General features: G+C 39.8%; 1 protein-coding gene across 6 annotated transcripts in view; it reads left to right on the plus strand.

Annotated features, from left to right (window-relative positions):
* Nucleotides 1-14584, plus strand: part of LOC126248748 (CLIP-associating protein 1-A) — a 275249-nt gene that overhangs the window by 222931 nt on the left and 37734 nt on the right. For all 6 annotated transcript variants that reach the window (XM_049950080.1, XM_049950084.1, XM_049950085.1 and 3 more), the window contains 2 exons: nt 264-421; nt 7601-7787. In XM_049950080.1, the coding sequence (XP_049806037.1) occupies nt 264-421; nt 7601-7787 (345 nt within the window). The remainder of the gene's footprint in view (nt 1-263; nt 422-7600; nt 7788-14584) is intronic.

Below are 14584 nucleotides of genomic sequence, written 5' to 3' on the forward strand. Positions count from 1 at the left end.
CAGTTCATTCAAGTCCATCACATGAAATGTGTAATAGAAGTAAAACTCGGTCACTAACAGTATCATCACTGTTGTTATCAGTAGTAGTAGAACTTTTAGTTGTAGTGGTGGTGGTGGTGGTTCTGGTTGCAGTTGGAGGAGGATAAAGAGAGTTGTAGAACTAGAGAGATTAAATTTGAATCATGTGAGAAATGTTAATGTAAGTACACTTTGGCAATAGCAAAATCAAATGCAGGTTTATATGAAGTCATTTAATTGTACAGGAAACAGCAGCAAGCCTTGTAAATAGCCATGTAAGGCGCAGTAGCACGGGAAGTTCGCCCCCATCACCATCACCACATGTTCAGTCTCCAGCAACTCCACAGTCTAGGCCTTCTCTGGAGATGGATGAGGGAAGTCTCAATCCAGAAGAAGTGTACAGGTAACTAGAACCTCTTTTGTTGACATTTCTTTGTTCTGATTCTATGAAGCCTTAATTATTATTTATTTATTCAAATTAGAAACAAAACCATACATGGTTATTACCATTAAAAACAAATGAAAGAATAACTGCTCTTTAATTTCACTCAGAGTCACAAACAGATCTTCTTCCATGCAAGGTGCAGGCCACAGTTGGTAATCCAGTAGATGCTCCAAGTTCTGTGGTAATTGCAAAAGGTAGAAAAGGAAAAAGGTGGTGCATGCCTAGCCCACCATTCGTAGCTATAAATGCCTAATTTTGATTGAAAATATTGCCGGCCAGAGTGGCCTTGCAGTTCTAGGCGCTACAGTCTGGAACCGAGTGACCGCTACGGTCGCAGGTTCGAATCCTGCCTCGGGCATGGATGTGTGTGCTGTCCTTAGGTTAGTTAGGTTTAATTAGTTCGAAGTTCTAGGTGACTGATGACCTCAGAAGTTAAGTCGCATAGTGCTCAGAGCCATTTGATTGAAAACATTGTGCGTTGATTGACCAGTACCATGTAAAGCAGCTTGTGTGCTTTGAATTAGAAATGAACAAGATTTTGAGAAGTACTATGAGAGAACTACAGAAAAGTACACAACCTAGTGTGGTGGTAAATGACTGAAAAACCACTAAACTTTTGGCAAGAACTTTCAACAATACTTGCTTTTGATTTATTCCTTTATTTTCTCATTCATTTCAGTACTCCCTCTTTGTTTTTACTCCTCTTCATTGAGTTTCATTTTTAATGTGTGAATAATAACCACTGGTTTTGTTTCTTCTGTGATATTCATAGTGCTTAACAGAAATAAGCAAATTTTTCAATTTTACCTGTAGCCTTCAGAATATATTTTTATGATACTAGTAATAACAAATCTCTGTGGTGAGTGTCCATTGAAATGAAGCATTGTGTAAATTAAAACTGTTTTCTGGGCTAGAAATAAATTTCCACATTACACATAATGCAGCACTACTACACAAGATGTTGCGTTGTTATGTAAGAACTTCGTAAAGTTTGTTAAACATGTCACCCCACACTAAGACCATTGCGAAACAAGAGTGGCACATTGTCAGAACAGAATTCAGGTCCCAGTTGTCCTGTAGACGCAGTTGTGCTACATTACAACTAACCGATGTAACATAGTGTGTGAGTGAAATAGCACGGTAACTGGAGACGTCCTCCAAAGTTGAAGTACATGCAACAGTAAGATTGTTGCAGGCAAAACATGTACTTCCCGTAATTCCCAAAGTGATGATTCACCACTCACACAATGTAAAAAGTACTCTGACCCATTCTTATGACACAGCTACTCTTAACCCTGGCCACATGTGTCATACTCTTGTGGAAGACAAAATTTCTAAATATGCACAGTGCACCGCAGCACATCGTATTCAAGACCTATCACCTGTGAAAGCAGTCATGTTATTTACTGCTCCATTGTAATTTTTATGTGGACATGATTACCTACCAGTTATCTACCCGAATGAATGGCCACTGTGAAAATGTGTCCAAGAGCAGAGTTAACCACCCAGTTGTGGAACACACTACTGAGCACAACATGCTTGCTCTGTACTGCATAGATAGACATTGTCCTTATACATCCTTCTATCCTTCAGTCCTCTTGGCTTATCCTGTCATGTTGCTGCACCTCCCTCCCAGCTGTCAGCCACCCTCACCACCAACCCTTCCTCCCCTTCCCCACCAACCCTTCCCCCTCTCCACCTTCTTTTTCCCTATCCTTACTAGACCTGATACAACCCCTTGCCCAAGTCTAGCTGCAGTGCCGGTACATGTAGTTGGGCGGTACAGTATACACCTGCAGGTGTATGTATATGTGTATTCTGCACTAGTTAGCTCTGTAGACAGACATCGTCCAAGCTCAGCAACATTGTTAGTCTTGTTTTTGGGCCTTCAACCACTCGACACCAGAACTATAAGGTGAGATGTTACCTTTACCCATTTCATTATTTATAGTGCACCAAGGAATTTCCGTTACATGTAGCACAAGTTAGATTAGAGAAGCTTGCATTAGATTTTCCTCTAAGTCACATATTGTGTGGGTCATAAATCTCTTGCGGCAGAGGATTTTAACCTAATTGGTCCTGCTCTTTCCCGCCCACACCTGCAGGGGTTTGAAATTTTGTAACCCTATTTAAAATGCAGTGCAGTATCACATGTCAGTGTAAAATACATTTAAGACTACAGATTCAAAACGATTCACAAAATCAAATTTTTCATTTCCTATTTTTCTTGGAATCTGTATCTGAATGTCTTCAGAGCTGAACATCACAGTTTATGAACATTTCAAAATAAATTTATTGCCTTTTGGCTTTCTCTGTTACTTGTCATTGGAGTTACATACAAATATTTTTAGAGTTCAGAGGTCAAGTATAAACAGTGTTACAAGCTTTTCACTTTGACATTGGTTCTTACAGGTAATCAGAATGAATTGGTGTGAACAATTTGAAATTATTGTGAAGCTAAATTCAAACTTACAGATGATCATGTCTGTTTTCAGAACAGAGCTTAACAGAGCATTATGTGATACTTGAAATGGCTACGTGTTCAGAGTATTTTATTTTTATTCAACCCCCCCCCCCCCCCCCTACAGTCATCCCAATGTTGGTAAACATAATAGTTAGTCATTATGAAAGTTCTGTTTAAAGTATTACAGTATCTTTTAAATACATTTTGTGACAACCCAAAGAAGAATTGTAATTCTGCATTGCATGAATGTCCCTGAATCATAGAACTGATACAATCCATCCAAAAGATATTGGGAAGCATAACTGTCATTCAGCAGTTCTGTTGATGAATTAGGCACATTTTGCAAATTTTTGTGAGCAGAGGAAAAACATTATTTAAAAAATGAAGCATTCAGCAGCTATGTTTCAGCCCAAAGTGAAAATCAAACTATAATGGTGTACTCTTAGGTGACAGAAGTCATGGGATAGCGATATGCACATATATATACATGGCAGTAGTGTCGGGTCCACGAGGTACGGAGGTATGGCAGTAGTATTGGGTCCACAGGGTAGAAAAGGGCTGTGTATTGACAGAGGTGTCTTTTGCATCCAGATGATTTATGTGGAAATGTTTCTGAATGTGACTGTGGCCTCATGGTGGGAATTGACAGACTTTGAACGCCAAATAGTAGTTGGAGTTAGACGCCTGGGTCATTCCATTTTGGAAATCATTAGCAAATTCACTATTCAAAGATCCACAGTGTCAAGAGGGTGCTGAGCAGCAGTGTTTGCGTAGAGTTGTCAGTGCTGACAGACAAGCAACACTGCAAGAAATAACCACAGAAATCAATGTGGGACGTACGATGAACGTATCCATTAAGACAGCACAACAAAATTTGGCGTTAATGGGCTAGGGCAGCAGACAACTGATTAGAGTGCCTTTGCTAGCAGCATGTCATCATAATCATCGTGTCTCCTGGGCTCGTGACCATTCCAGTTGGGCCCTAGATTATTGGAAAACATTGGCCTGATTAGATGAGTCTCAATTTCAGCTGATGAGAGTCGATTGTAGGGTATGAGTGTGGCAGAGACCCAGCAAAGCTATGGACCTGGATTGTCAACAAGGCTCTACAAGGTTGCTTTGTAATGAGGTGGGCTATGCATACATGGAATGGAATGGGTCCTCCAGTCCAACTGAACCAATAATTGACAGGAAATGGTTGTGTTAGGAGACTATTTGCAGTCGCCCATGGGCTTGATGTTCTGAAACAACAATGAAATTTTCATGGTTGACAATGCACCATGACACCAGGCCACAGTTGTTTGCGCTTGGTTTGAAGAACAGTCTGGAAAGTTTGAGTGAATGATTCGGCCAACCAGATAGCCTGACATGAATCCCATTGAACATTTATGGAACATAATCAGGAAATCAGTTCATGCGCAGAATCCTGCAGTGGCGACACTTTCGCAATTATAAATGGCTATAGAGGCAGCATGGCTCAGTATTTCTGCAGGGGATTTCCAACAACCTGCAGGTCGAGTTGCTGCACTACACCAGGCAAAAAAAGGCCCAATACGATATTAGGAAGTATCCCATTACTTTTGTCACCTCAGTTTAATATCAAGTTCCAGATTTTTCAACTGGGTGAGCTTGTCAAAAAGTGCTGGAAATAGCTGTATTTTCCCAGATACATTTATATGTGTGATATTTACTAACTAATGTGCGTTGCACAAACTGATTGTTATATCAGTGAAAACAAGTTTATTACTCTCTTTTTGTCACTATTCAAAAGATCCAATTTTTTACCGTGTGTAATCATTAGTATGAATATTGACAACCATATATTGAAATTTATTTCCTCTGTTTTGTCTTCAGTCTTCTTACGAAGCAGACGTGTTTTACCTTCTGTGTGGGATGTTTGTTACAGTTATTTACTGACATGCATTGAGGTGTTTTTCCGCTCTTCCAGAGAATCTTTAAGTGTAACTTTTGAAATCCCTAGATGGTTATGCAATGTCTACAGAACATTTTCCATAGAAATTGGAAGGTAGTACTTACATACATGCAGGAAGATAAGAGCTAAAACTAGCAGTGTTTCACAAGTGTTGACCATTTTGTATAGATTAACTAAAAAGAGAACCAGTTTGGCACAGGTTTCACTGTTCTGGAGTGTACATGTCCATGTGGAAATTTGTGTGTTCTTCATTGACTCATAAACCACTGATGTGGGTGATGGCAATAGTATCACCTAATTGACCCTGTAGGTTAGTTTCCACACATTTGAATCAGTTGGAAACGGCACACACTGGGAATACAATGGTTTGAAAGTACTATGTGTTGTGTTCCTACCATGACTGAAAGCAGTTTTCATGGATATGGGGTGGACACTTAATACTGGCAGTTACTAGAACCAGGAAGAACAGATAAGCAGTCGATATCATCCTTTTTAGACAGTGAGGTGACATCATTTAGTTCCAGTATGATGAACGTAGAGGATTTATGGGCAAAGTTTAAACGGATTGTAAATTACACTGTCGAGAAATGTGTGCCGAGTAAATGGATTAAGCAAGCAAAAGACCCACCTTCATTTAGCAACGAAATTCAGAAAAGTCTGGGGAAGCAAAGTCTATTGCACTCTTGATTCAAAAGAGACTGTGCAAATGATGACAGGCAAAAGTTAGTAGAAATTTGTGCAGCTATAAAAAGATTTGATGTGTGTGGCATACAAAGTCTACCACCTCCATACCTTAGCAAAAGATCTTGACGAGAATGCCAAAAATTCTGGTCCTACATAATATCATGTAGCAGATCTAAGGCTTCTATCTAGGCACTCATTGATAAGTCTGGTGTATTTATAGTGAATCTCTTGTTCACACGAAGTCCCAAGTGGCTGGAATTTGTGCAAGTGACTCCTGTATATGAGAAGGGTAAAAAAACGTACTGAAAAACTTACAGATCAATATCCATAATAAATTTCCTCCAGACTGAAGAGATTTTGTCCACAAATCAGCATGGTTTTAGGAAGCATCCCTCATGAGAGCTCAGCTTGCCCTTTTCTCATGTGATATCCTGCAAACTATGGATGAAGGGCAACAAGCAGATTCCATAGTCCCAGCTTTCTGAAAAGCATTTGACGCAGTGCACCACTACAGACTATTAACGAAGGTATGAGCATACTGAACAGGTTTCCAAATATGTGGGTGGCACGAACACTTCTTAAATAACAGAAGCCAGTGTGTTGTCCTCGATGGCAAGTATTCATCAGAGAAAAGGTTATTGCCAGGAGTGCCCCAGGGGATTGTGCTGGACCGCTTTTATTTTCTATATACACAAATGATCTGTGGACATGGTTATTGGAAATTTAGGGCTGTTTGCTAATGACACTGTGATGTATGGGAAGGACATAAGTTGGCTTAGACAAAATTTCTAGTTGGTGTGATAATAGCAGCTTGCTCTAAATGTAGAAAAATTTAAGTTAATGCAGATGAGCAGGAGAAACAAACCCTTAATGTTCTAATATGGCATTAGTAGTGTGCTACTTGACACAGTCACATCGATTAAATGTCTAGGCGCAACGGTGCAAAGTGATGTAAAATGTAACGAGCGCATAAGGGCAGTAGTAGGAAAGGCGAGTGAGTGACTTGAATTTATTGGGAGAATTTTAGGAAAGTGTGGTTCACCTGTAAAAGAGACCACATATAGGACACAAGTGTGACTCCACAGAACAACCACAGAAATACAGAATTATAGTTTTGTTGATGGCCTCAGTTCTGTGAAAATGCTGGATAAAGAACGAGAAACTACATCACATGATTCTGGCATCAGTCAGATGTCGTGCGGTATGGAGAAATTAGAAGAACAAATGGAACTGCTTGAGTATTTGAGGTCCGCACCAGGTGGCATTAAAGGAAAACTTTGAAGCAATTGAAAGGCAAGCTGCTAGTTACCGGTAGGTTCGAACAACGTGCAAGTATTACGGAGACACTTTGGGAACTCAAATGTGGGTACATGCAGGGAAGACAACATTCTTTTCAAGGAACACCATTGAGAAAATCTGGAGAACTGGTGTTGGAAGCAGACTGTAGAATGAGTCTACTGCCGCCAACATACACTGCATGCAAGGACCATGAAGAGAAGATGCAAGAAATTAAGACTCGTGTGGAGTCATATAAATACTTGTTGTAGCACTCTGTTTGCTAGTGGAACAGAAAAGGAAGTGACTATTAGTGGTACAGGGCATCCTCTGTCAAGCACTGTTTGGTGGCTTGTCGAGTGCATATGTAGAGGTAGATGTAGAAGGCAAGTAAAATGTGTAGAATAATGACTAAGGTGGTCTGTATGCCATGTATTAGGTCTCTGTAAGAAACAAAGGAAAGTGGTTGAGGTGTTCATCTCACCTTCAGGAGTGGGCTTTGTGTTCCTATCCCACAAACTTGATTTCCATTTTTCATTGGTTTTTTAAATAATTGCAGATAAATGTCAGAATGGTTCCTTAAACAGTCCATGGCTACTTTCCTTTTCATCCTCTTCTAGCTGGTTTAGTATCCTTCTTGAACTCCAACCCTCCTGCAAGTAACGATTTACATAAATGACAGGCCAGTATTTAATTTTTTTTAAAATCAATATACTGCAGGGTTTCTACCTTTCAAATTTATTTTCTAACTTTCTGTTAATTAGGAATCTTTGTTTTGCAGGTCACTCCACAGAACAACCACAGAAATACAGAATTATAGTTTTGATGGTGGCCTCAGTTCTGTGAAAATGCTGGATAAGGAACGAGAAACTACATCACATGATTCTGGCATCAGTCAGATGTCGTGCGGTATGGAGAAATTAGAAGAACAAATGGAACATCTTCTGTCAATTAGTAGAGAACCTACAGTAAGTATTTAGTAACTAACTCAAAGTTCTGAGCTTTATTAGAGATGTTGTTCGATGACTGGATGGATAAATAGAAAATTTGGTTCAGCCAGATTAGTAGCACCAGTGACACACAATACGCAATGGAAACAAGAAATATCCCAGTCTGTGAAGCATATTGTGTGGAATAGCATACCTTATCAGGAAACTTTAAGATACAGTTCCAGTTTGGTGTGTGAAATGACTTAAGTTGCACAGTTGTAGTCACTTTACTATCAAATGGGACTTCTGTTAGTAACTCAGTGGGATCCTTTCAGGTAGTGCAGGCGCACAGCAGCGGCAACTCCCAGGGAGGCAGCTATAGCCATGCAATTTTCCCGCTCTGCAAAGCAGTTAATTTGAAACATTAGTGTGCAGTTGGAAGTACTGTCATTGCAGCTTGTCTTAGTCTGTGGCAGCTCAAAATGAATGATTCACAGCTCATCGAATTAGCATGAGAACATCCAAGCTTGTTTATCTCCAAACACTATGAATGCAAACGTAGTAGTAGTAGTAGTAGTAGTAGTAGTAGTAGTAGTGTTAGTGTTAGTGGTTGGTGTTGTTGTAGTTGTGAATATGTGAGTACAGATCATTTCACTGATTTCCTTCGTGATGCATCTTTATTAGAGTTTTTTGTGGTTCCTACTTGGAATATATCCTACAATGAATCTAAAAACCTAAATCCCTGGGTGATGAGCTATTAACAGTCAAACTAGATTAGTATAACCAGTCCTAATATGGATTTTGATCTGCACTAAGAAACACTATGCAGCCTACATATCACAAAGGCAGAACTGAAAATATCTTTAAAAACTATGGAGGAAAGGCATCTGATGTCTCTTAAGACATGCTCAGTATACACTGACGACACAAAACATTAGGATCACTGCCCACCATGAGACTGAATGACACCTGCTTGTGGTGTAGGCATGTGATGCAGTAAGGAAAGTATATCAGTGGAGAGCAGAGGTGAAAGGGGAAGCATTTTAGTGACAATATTATCTGCAAATTGGAAAATCCACTAACATTAACGACTTTCACAGTGAAGTTCGTTGGCTGTTCATGTACTGCTACCATGAGTATGTATGGAAGGTGGTTGAAGGATAGTGAAACCATGAGTAGGCGACAAGCCTCATCGCAGAACGTAGAGATTGGAGGCTTGCCCACTTTGTAAACCAGGGTAGACAGTGATACATGCAAATCTGACTACAGAGTACAATGCTTCTGTAGATATGTGTGTTTTGGAGCACACCTTTGATGACCCCATGTTGACTCAACGAGATCATCAAGTTTGGACCGTAGATCATTGCAAGTGTGTCAGCTGATTAGATGAATCACATTTCTCGTTACACCAGGTCAAAGGTTGTATTCTAGCATGCCACCGTCCAGGTGAACAGCTGCACGAAATATGCAGTTGTCATAGTTGTATCATTTTTGTATATGAGCAGGCGCGTGCGTGCACGGCTGCTTACACACACACACACACACACACACACACACACACACACACACACACACACACAAAACCACTTTTATAAGAAAAACTTGCATGTATGTGTATGATACTTCCATGCCTTCTGTTTGATACCACATATCATGAGAAATAGGCCTGAATTATTATTGAATGCTAACAACCTCTCAGTTATGGTGGCCGTCCTTTGCTGGCCTGATGGTATGCAAAAACAATGTTTTGACACACATTTTATGGAAAAAAGGTGTTTTTCTATTGGGAACTTCATTGTGAGTGAATGGCTTTTTAAAAAGTGGCTACCAGCAAAAGACAGAGGACCATTGTATATTTGGCAAAGAATATCGTCTACAGTGCCAGGTTAGAAATACCTTATTAATGTCCATATCAATTTCATTGACACTTCTTTTCAGACTGCAGGCAAAGAACATGTAGCAATTTCTAACATGCAGAAGAAAAAGTAAGAGCTTTAACGAATTTTTCCCTCTTTCCTGCCCACAAATGAGCTGTGGTATTTGCAACATTTCTCTGATTTTGGCTATCTAATGCTGCTAAATGAAGGAAATTATTTCATTAAACATGTGTATAGGTAAAGCAATGTTTTGTGGTTTGACAGTGTGACCACTGATGTGAATAAAAATGTCATTAATAAAAAGAGCTTCTGCTGTGACTCTTATGGTTGCAAAATAGTAATGGGATATTAGCAGTCATCTTTCAAAGAGATCAATCTAAAATGCTTGTAGACCTAATGTAACACTATGAAATACAACAACATATATCAAGAGTACACTTGCAGTGGCGTGCTATTGATTGCTGAGAGTGCAGGTTCCTAAAGGCAAGTTCCTTTATATGCAGTGATCCAATTCAGGTGTTTTATGGACAACTAATGTCAGTGTTTTAAGATGCCAGTCAGTACCCCTCCTCATTTATATTTTCATGTACGTCTCAAATTTTCCATTGTCACAAACAACATGGAAAGGACCATTACTATCTGCCAACACCATCACTGCCAATTATCTGCATCCAGTGTGTTGCATCTACTCAATCATGCAGTGCCTTCAGTAGATATGGGTGTAACTGCCTAAACAAGTGACTACAAGATATCTACTGCTGTGCTTCAATGAGTGTAATAAGTTAAACTTAATCCCTTGAAAATGAGCTTCCATATCGCTGTTGGCTGCCAATTATCAGCATGACCTTCCTTGACATTACCCTTTTTTCCTGACTCTCAACAGTCGACTGGCATCTTTGAACAAATATGTTTGTTGTCACATGAAAGTTGATCTGTATAATTACATGAAATGTTAATCTTCAAGAAACAACAGTCTCAAAATATTTCCCCACCTCTGAAGAATTCCATTGCAATACTCAAAGGATTGTTATAGGTAGGAGGCTACACACATCAGGTTATAACCAACTAGTTGCACTTCCATTGTGGATGTACTCCACTTAGATTTTCATATAGCCACAAAACCATTTTTGTGCAAGAATATTGTTCTTTTATATGCTAAATTATTTTTTTTAACACTGTCCCAAATATTTATAGTTCCTTCTGAAATATCCATCATTTATAACATCAGATGCAGTACTTAGATACATATGAATATTAAAAAATACTTTTTCTGTTCTGTAAAAACATTCATATTTTTCGTAATATTTAAGAAAAGCAAATTCATTATATGATATGGAAGAGGTCTTAATGGAAATTCTCCTCAGTTACTTGAGTCTTTGAAAATGCTAATTAGTATTAAATAGACAGTTATGGGGACACATGAAACAAAAGTTAGGCTCAAGTAACGCTTTGTTTGGAAATAATTGTTGTATTTACAAATGATTGCTTTGTTTACTTATAAGTAGAAGGTTTTGAAGTTGACACCAATTTTCCACAGTTGCCTATGCTAGAGTATCATATTAACATTAATTTTTTCCTTACAAGGGTAGTTAGTTCACACAATCACAACGAGATGTCTGTACTCTGGGTAGAAATCTGTGATGTGGCGTCTCTTTGTTGTTGTTCCCATGTAGTAAAATGTGAGGATAGAAAAAACAAAATTTTGATTTGTTATTAAGTACTTCGTAAAGGAAGGTATGAAAGCAAAGGAAATTCATGCCAATTTTCGGAACACACAGGGAGACTGTGCATCTTAATTTTCAACTATTGCCGAGTGAAGAAATGAGTTTAAGTTTGGTCAAGACAGCTTAGATGATGATCCACTGTTTCAGATGTGTCACCGTTTCAGAAATTACAGCAATAGTGCATAGAATGCTCATGGAGGAAAGTGCAAGAAATTGCTGAAGCTTTAAGGATGTTATCTGAATGGGCACATAACATTTTAACAGTGGAATTGGATATATGAAAATGATCTGCTGGACGAGTGCCTTGGCTCGTAATGCAGGTTCAGAAATGTATTAGAACGAAAATGTCTAAATTTTGTTTGACCCTGTTCATAGCACTACTAAACCCCAGAGACGAGACAACCATCAAAGCAGTAGAGACTTGTTAATTCACCACCACTGAAGAAAGCAAAAGCAATACAGTTGGGTGGTATGGTCAAGTTGTCAGTTTTGTAGGATCCAAAAGGGATTCTGCTGATAGTTTATTTTCCAACTGGTCAAACAATTATGGAACAGTATTATGCTGACCTGGACCAACTACAGCAAAATATCCATGAGAGAAGTCCAGGTTTGGCAAGGAAGAACATCATCTTTCATCAACACAAGTACCATTGAAATGGCAAAAATACACAAACTAAAATACTAAAATACAAATTGCTGCTAAACCCACCTTATTTGCTGGATTTGGCTCCATCAGTCTTTCTTCTCTTCCTCAAGCTCAAAACTTTCCTCAGTGGACAAGACATTCTCTTCAAACAAAGGACTGACAGTTGAAGTTGATGGATATTTTGCAGAGTTGAGATCAAGGCACTGACTGTTGCTGGGTCAAGTACAGTAGTGTAAACAGAGACTATATTGAAAAATAAAAAAGTGAGATAAGTCATTTCTTTCAATCCCATTCCAAGAACTTTTCAAGCTACCCTTGTATTTCAAGTTTTTGGAGTACCAGTCAAAAAATTTGTAATCCTCAGGAGACATCTCACTAATGCCATGTAACACTGTCTCTAACCATCATACGAGGTGGAATCTAAAATTTTCGGGACTATTGTCACCATCTGGAATGTAGAAGAGTAGATCTTTGCCCCACTAGGTGGTGAGAGCTGCATATCTGATGAGTCAGTGTGCAGGGTGGCATTCAGCTGGGAGGATGTGTTGCATGTCCAAGTCATCATCATCATCTTGGACAGTTTCCAGCCACTGGCTGGGTCTGTCGGGAACACAAGCCTCTCCATCGTGTTCTGTCTTTCCACCATTCCCCCTCTTCCACCTTCGTCCAGTTCTCTCCTCTTCTCGTCACACATTCCTTCACTCCCTTCACCCATCTATCTCTTGGTCTTCCTCTGGGCCTCTTCCCCTCCAGTTGCAGATCAAACATCCTCTTTGGAATCCTTCCCTCATCCATTCTCTTCATGTGTCCATACCACTGCAGTCTTGATTTTTCTATCCTGTCCTGTACTGGTTCCTCCTTTAGTCTTTCCCTCACATACACATTTCGCAATCTGTCTCGTCTTGTTACACTCAACCTGCTCCTCTGGAACTTCATTTCACTAGCCTGTATTCTACTTTTGTCACTTTTGTGCATTACCCATGTCTCACTTCTGCATGTCAATATGGGGACAAAGTAGGTTCGGTATATAATTCCCTTGGATTTCTGTGGCACCTCCTTGCTCCAAATAAGCCCCCTAATGCCCTGCTTTTCTGCACCTTTCATTTATTTCCATTGCGTTTCCCCCCTTACTTTCAATCATGCTTCCCAGGTACTTGAAGTTCTCTACCACACCACTTATAGTTTTTCCCCTCCACAAGTTATATCCACATTTGGCCTATTCTTCTTCCTTGTTGTGACAATTATTTCACTTTTCTTTGCAGAGAAATGCATTCCATATTGTGCTGCCGTTGCCTCCCATGCATCTAACTGCTCTTGCACCTCCTTCTCGCAATTTCCCCATAACATCAGGTCATCGGCAAAAAGCACTGCTTTCATTTTATGATCTCCAATTGCATCTGATACTTGCTGTAGGATTTCATCCATAACAATAATAAACAATAAAGGAGAAAGTGCACTTCCCTGTTGCAGCCCATTTTCCAGCTTGAACCATGCAGTACGTTCCCTCCCCACTTTCACACAACTCTCACTTCCCTCATACATTTTTCTGACTTTTCGTGTTATCTCTTCATCTATCCCTTTTGCGTTCAGCACATCCCAGAGCTTGTCCCTACAGATACTGTCACACACCTTCTCAATATCTGAAAAGGCCATGATTAAGTCCTTCCCGTACTCATAGTGCCTTTCCTGCAGTTGCCTTACCGCAAATATGAGGTCCGTTGTTGATCTTCCCGGTCTGAAACCGTACTGCTCCTCTTGCAGTCTACTTTCAATACTGCTTCTTATTCTCTTCTCCAGGATCTTTTCATAGATTTTTCCACAGTGGCATAGCAGGGTGATTCCTCTGTAGTTCTCACATCTCCTTTTATCCCCTTTCTTGAAGATCGGGACTATAATTCCTTTCTTCCAATTCTCAGGAATTCTGTTCTCCTTCCACACCACCCTCAGCACTCTGTATAGCCACTGGGTTCCTACTTCTCCTGCTGCTCGTATCATATCCACTGTTACTTCATCCCAACCTGGTGCCTTGCCCCCTTTCATCCTCTTTATGGCTTCTTCCACTTCATTCCAAGTTAGATCCTCAATTTCCCCACTATTATAATCGTCTGCTGCCTTAGGCTCTCCATCGCTGTTAGTTACCCGCTTGGCGGCATTCAACAGATCTTCAAAGTACTCCTTCCAAATCTTTTTGAGCTCATGCATTTCCTCCACAACTCTTCCATTATTATCCATGATCCTCAGGCACTCGCTTCTGTCGTTCCTCTTATTTCTTACCATGGTGTAAAGTACTTTTTTGTTCCCTTCACTGTCCTCTTCTAACATTCTTGTCCATTTTTCCATCCACTTCTTCTTCTCCGCCCTTACTATGGTCTGTGCCGCTTTCTTGCTTTCCTTATATTTTACCCTAGCTTCCTCTGTTCGGGTCTGGAACCATTCTCTGAAGGCTTTGTTCTTTCGAAGTACTGCCTCTTTACATATGTTGTTCCACCATGGGGTTTCCTTACTTCTCCTCTTTGTGCTAGTTCTTCCGCACACAGTCTCAGCTGCCTCAACTAGAGCCCTCTTAAAATCTCCCCATTCTTCTTCCAC

The sequence above is a fragment of the Schistocerca nitens genome, chromosome 3 (genome assembly GCF_023898315.1).
Source record: "Schistocerca nitens isolate TAMUIC-IGC-003100 chromosome 3, iqSchNite1.1, whole genome shotgun sequence".
In the NCBI taxonomy this organism is placed as follows: domain Eukaryota; kingdom Metazoa; phylum Arthropoda; class Insecta; order Orthoptera; family Acrididae; genus Schistocerca; species Schistocerca nitens.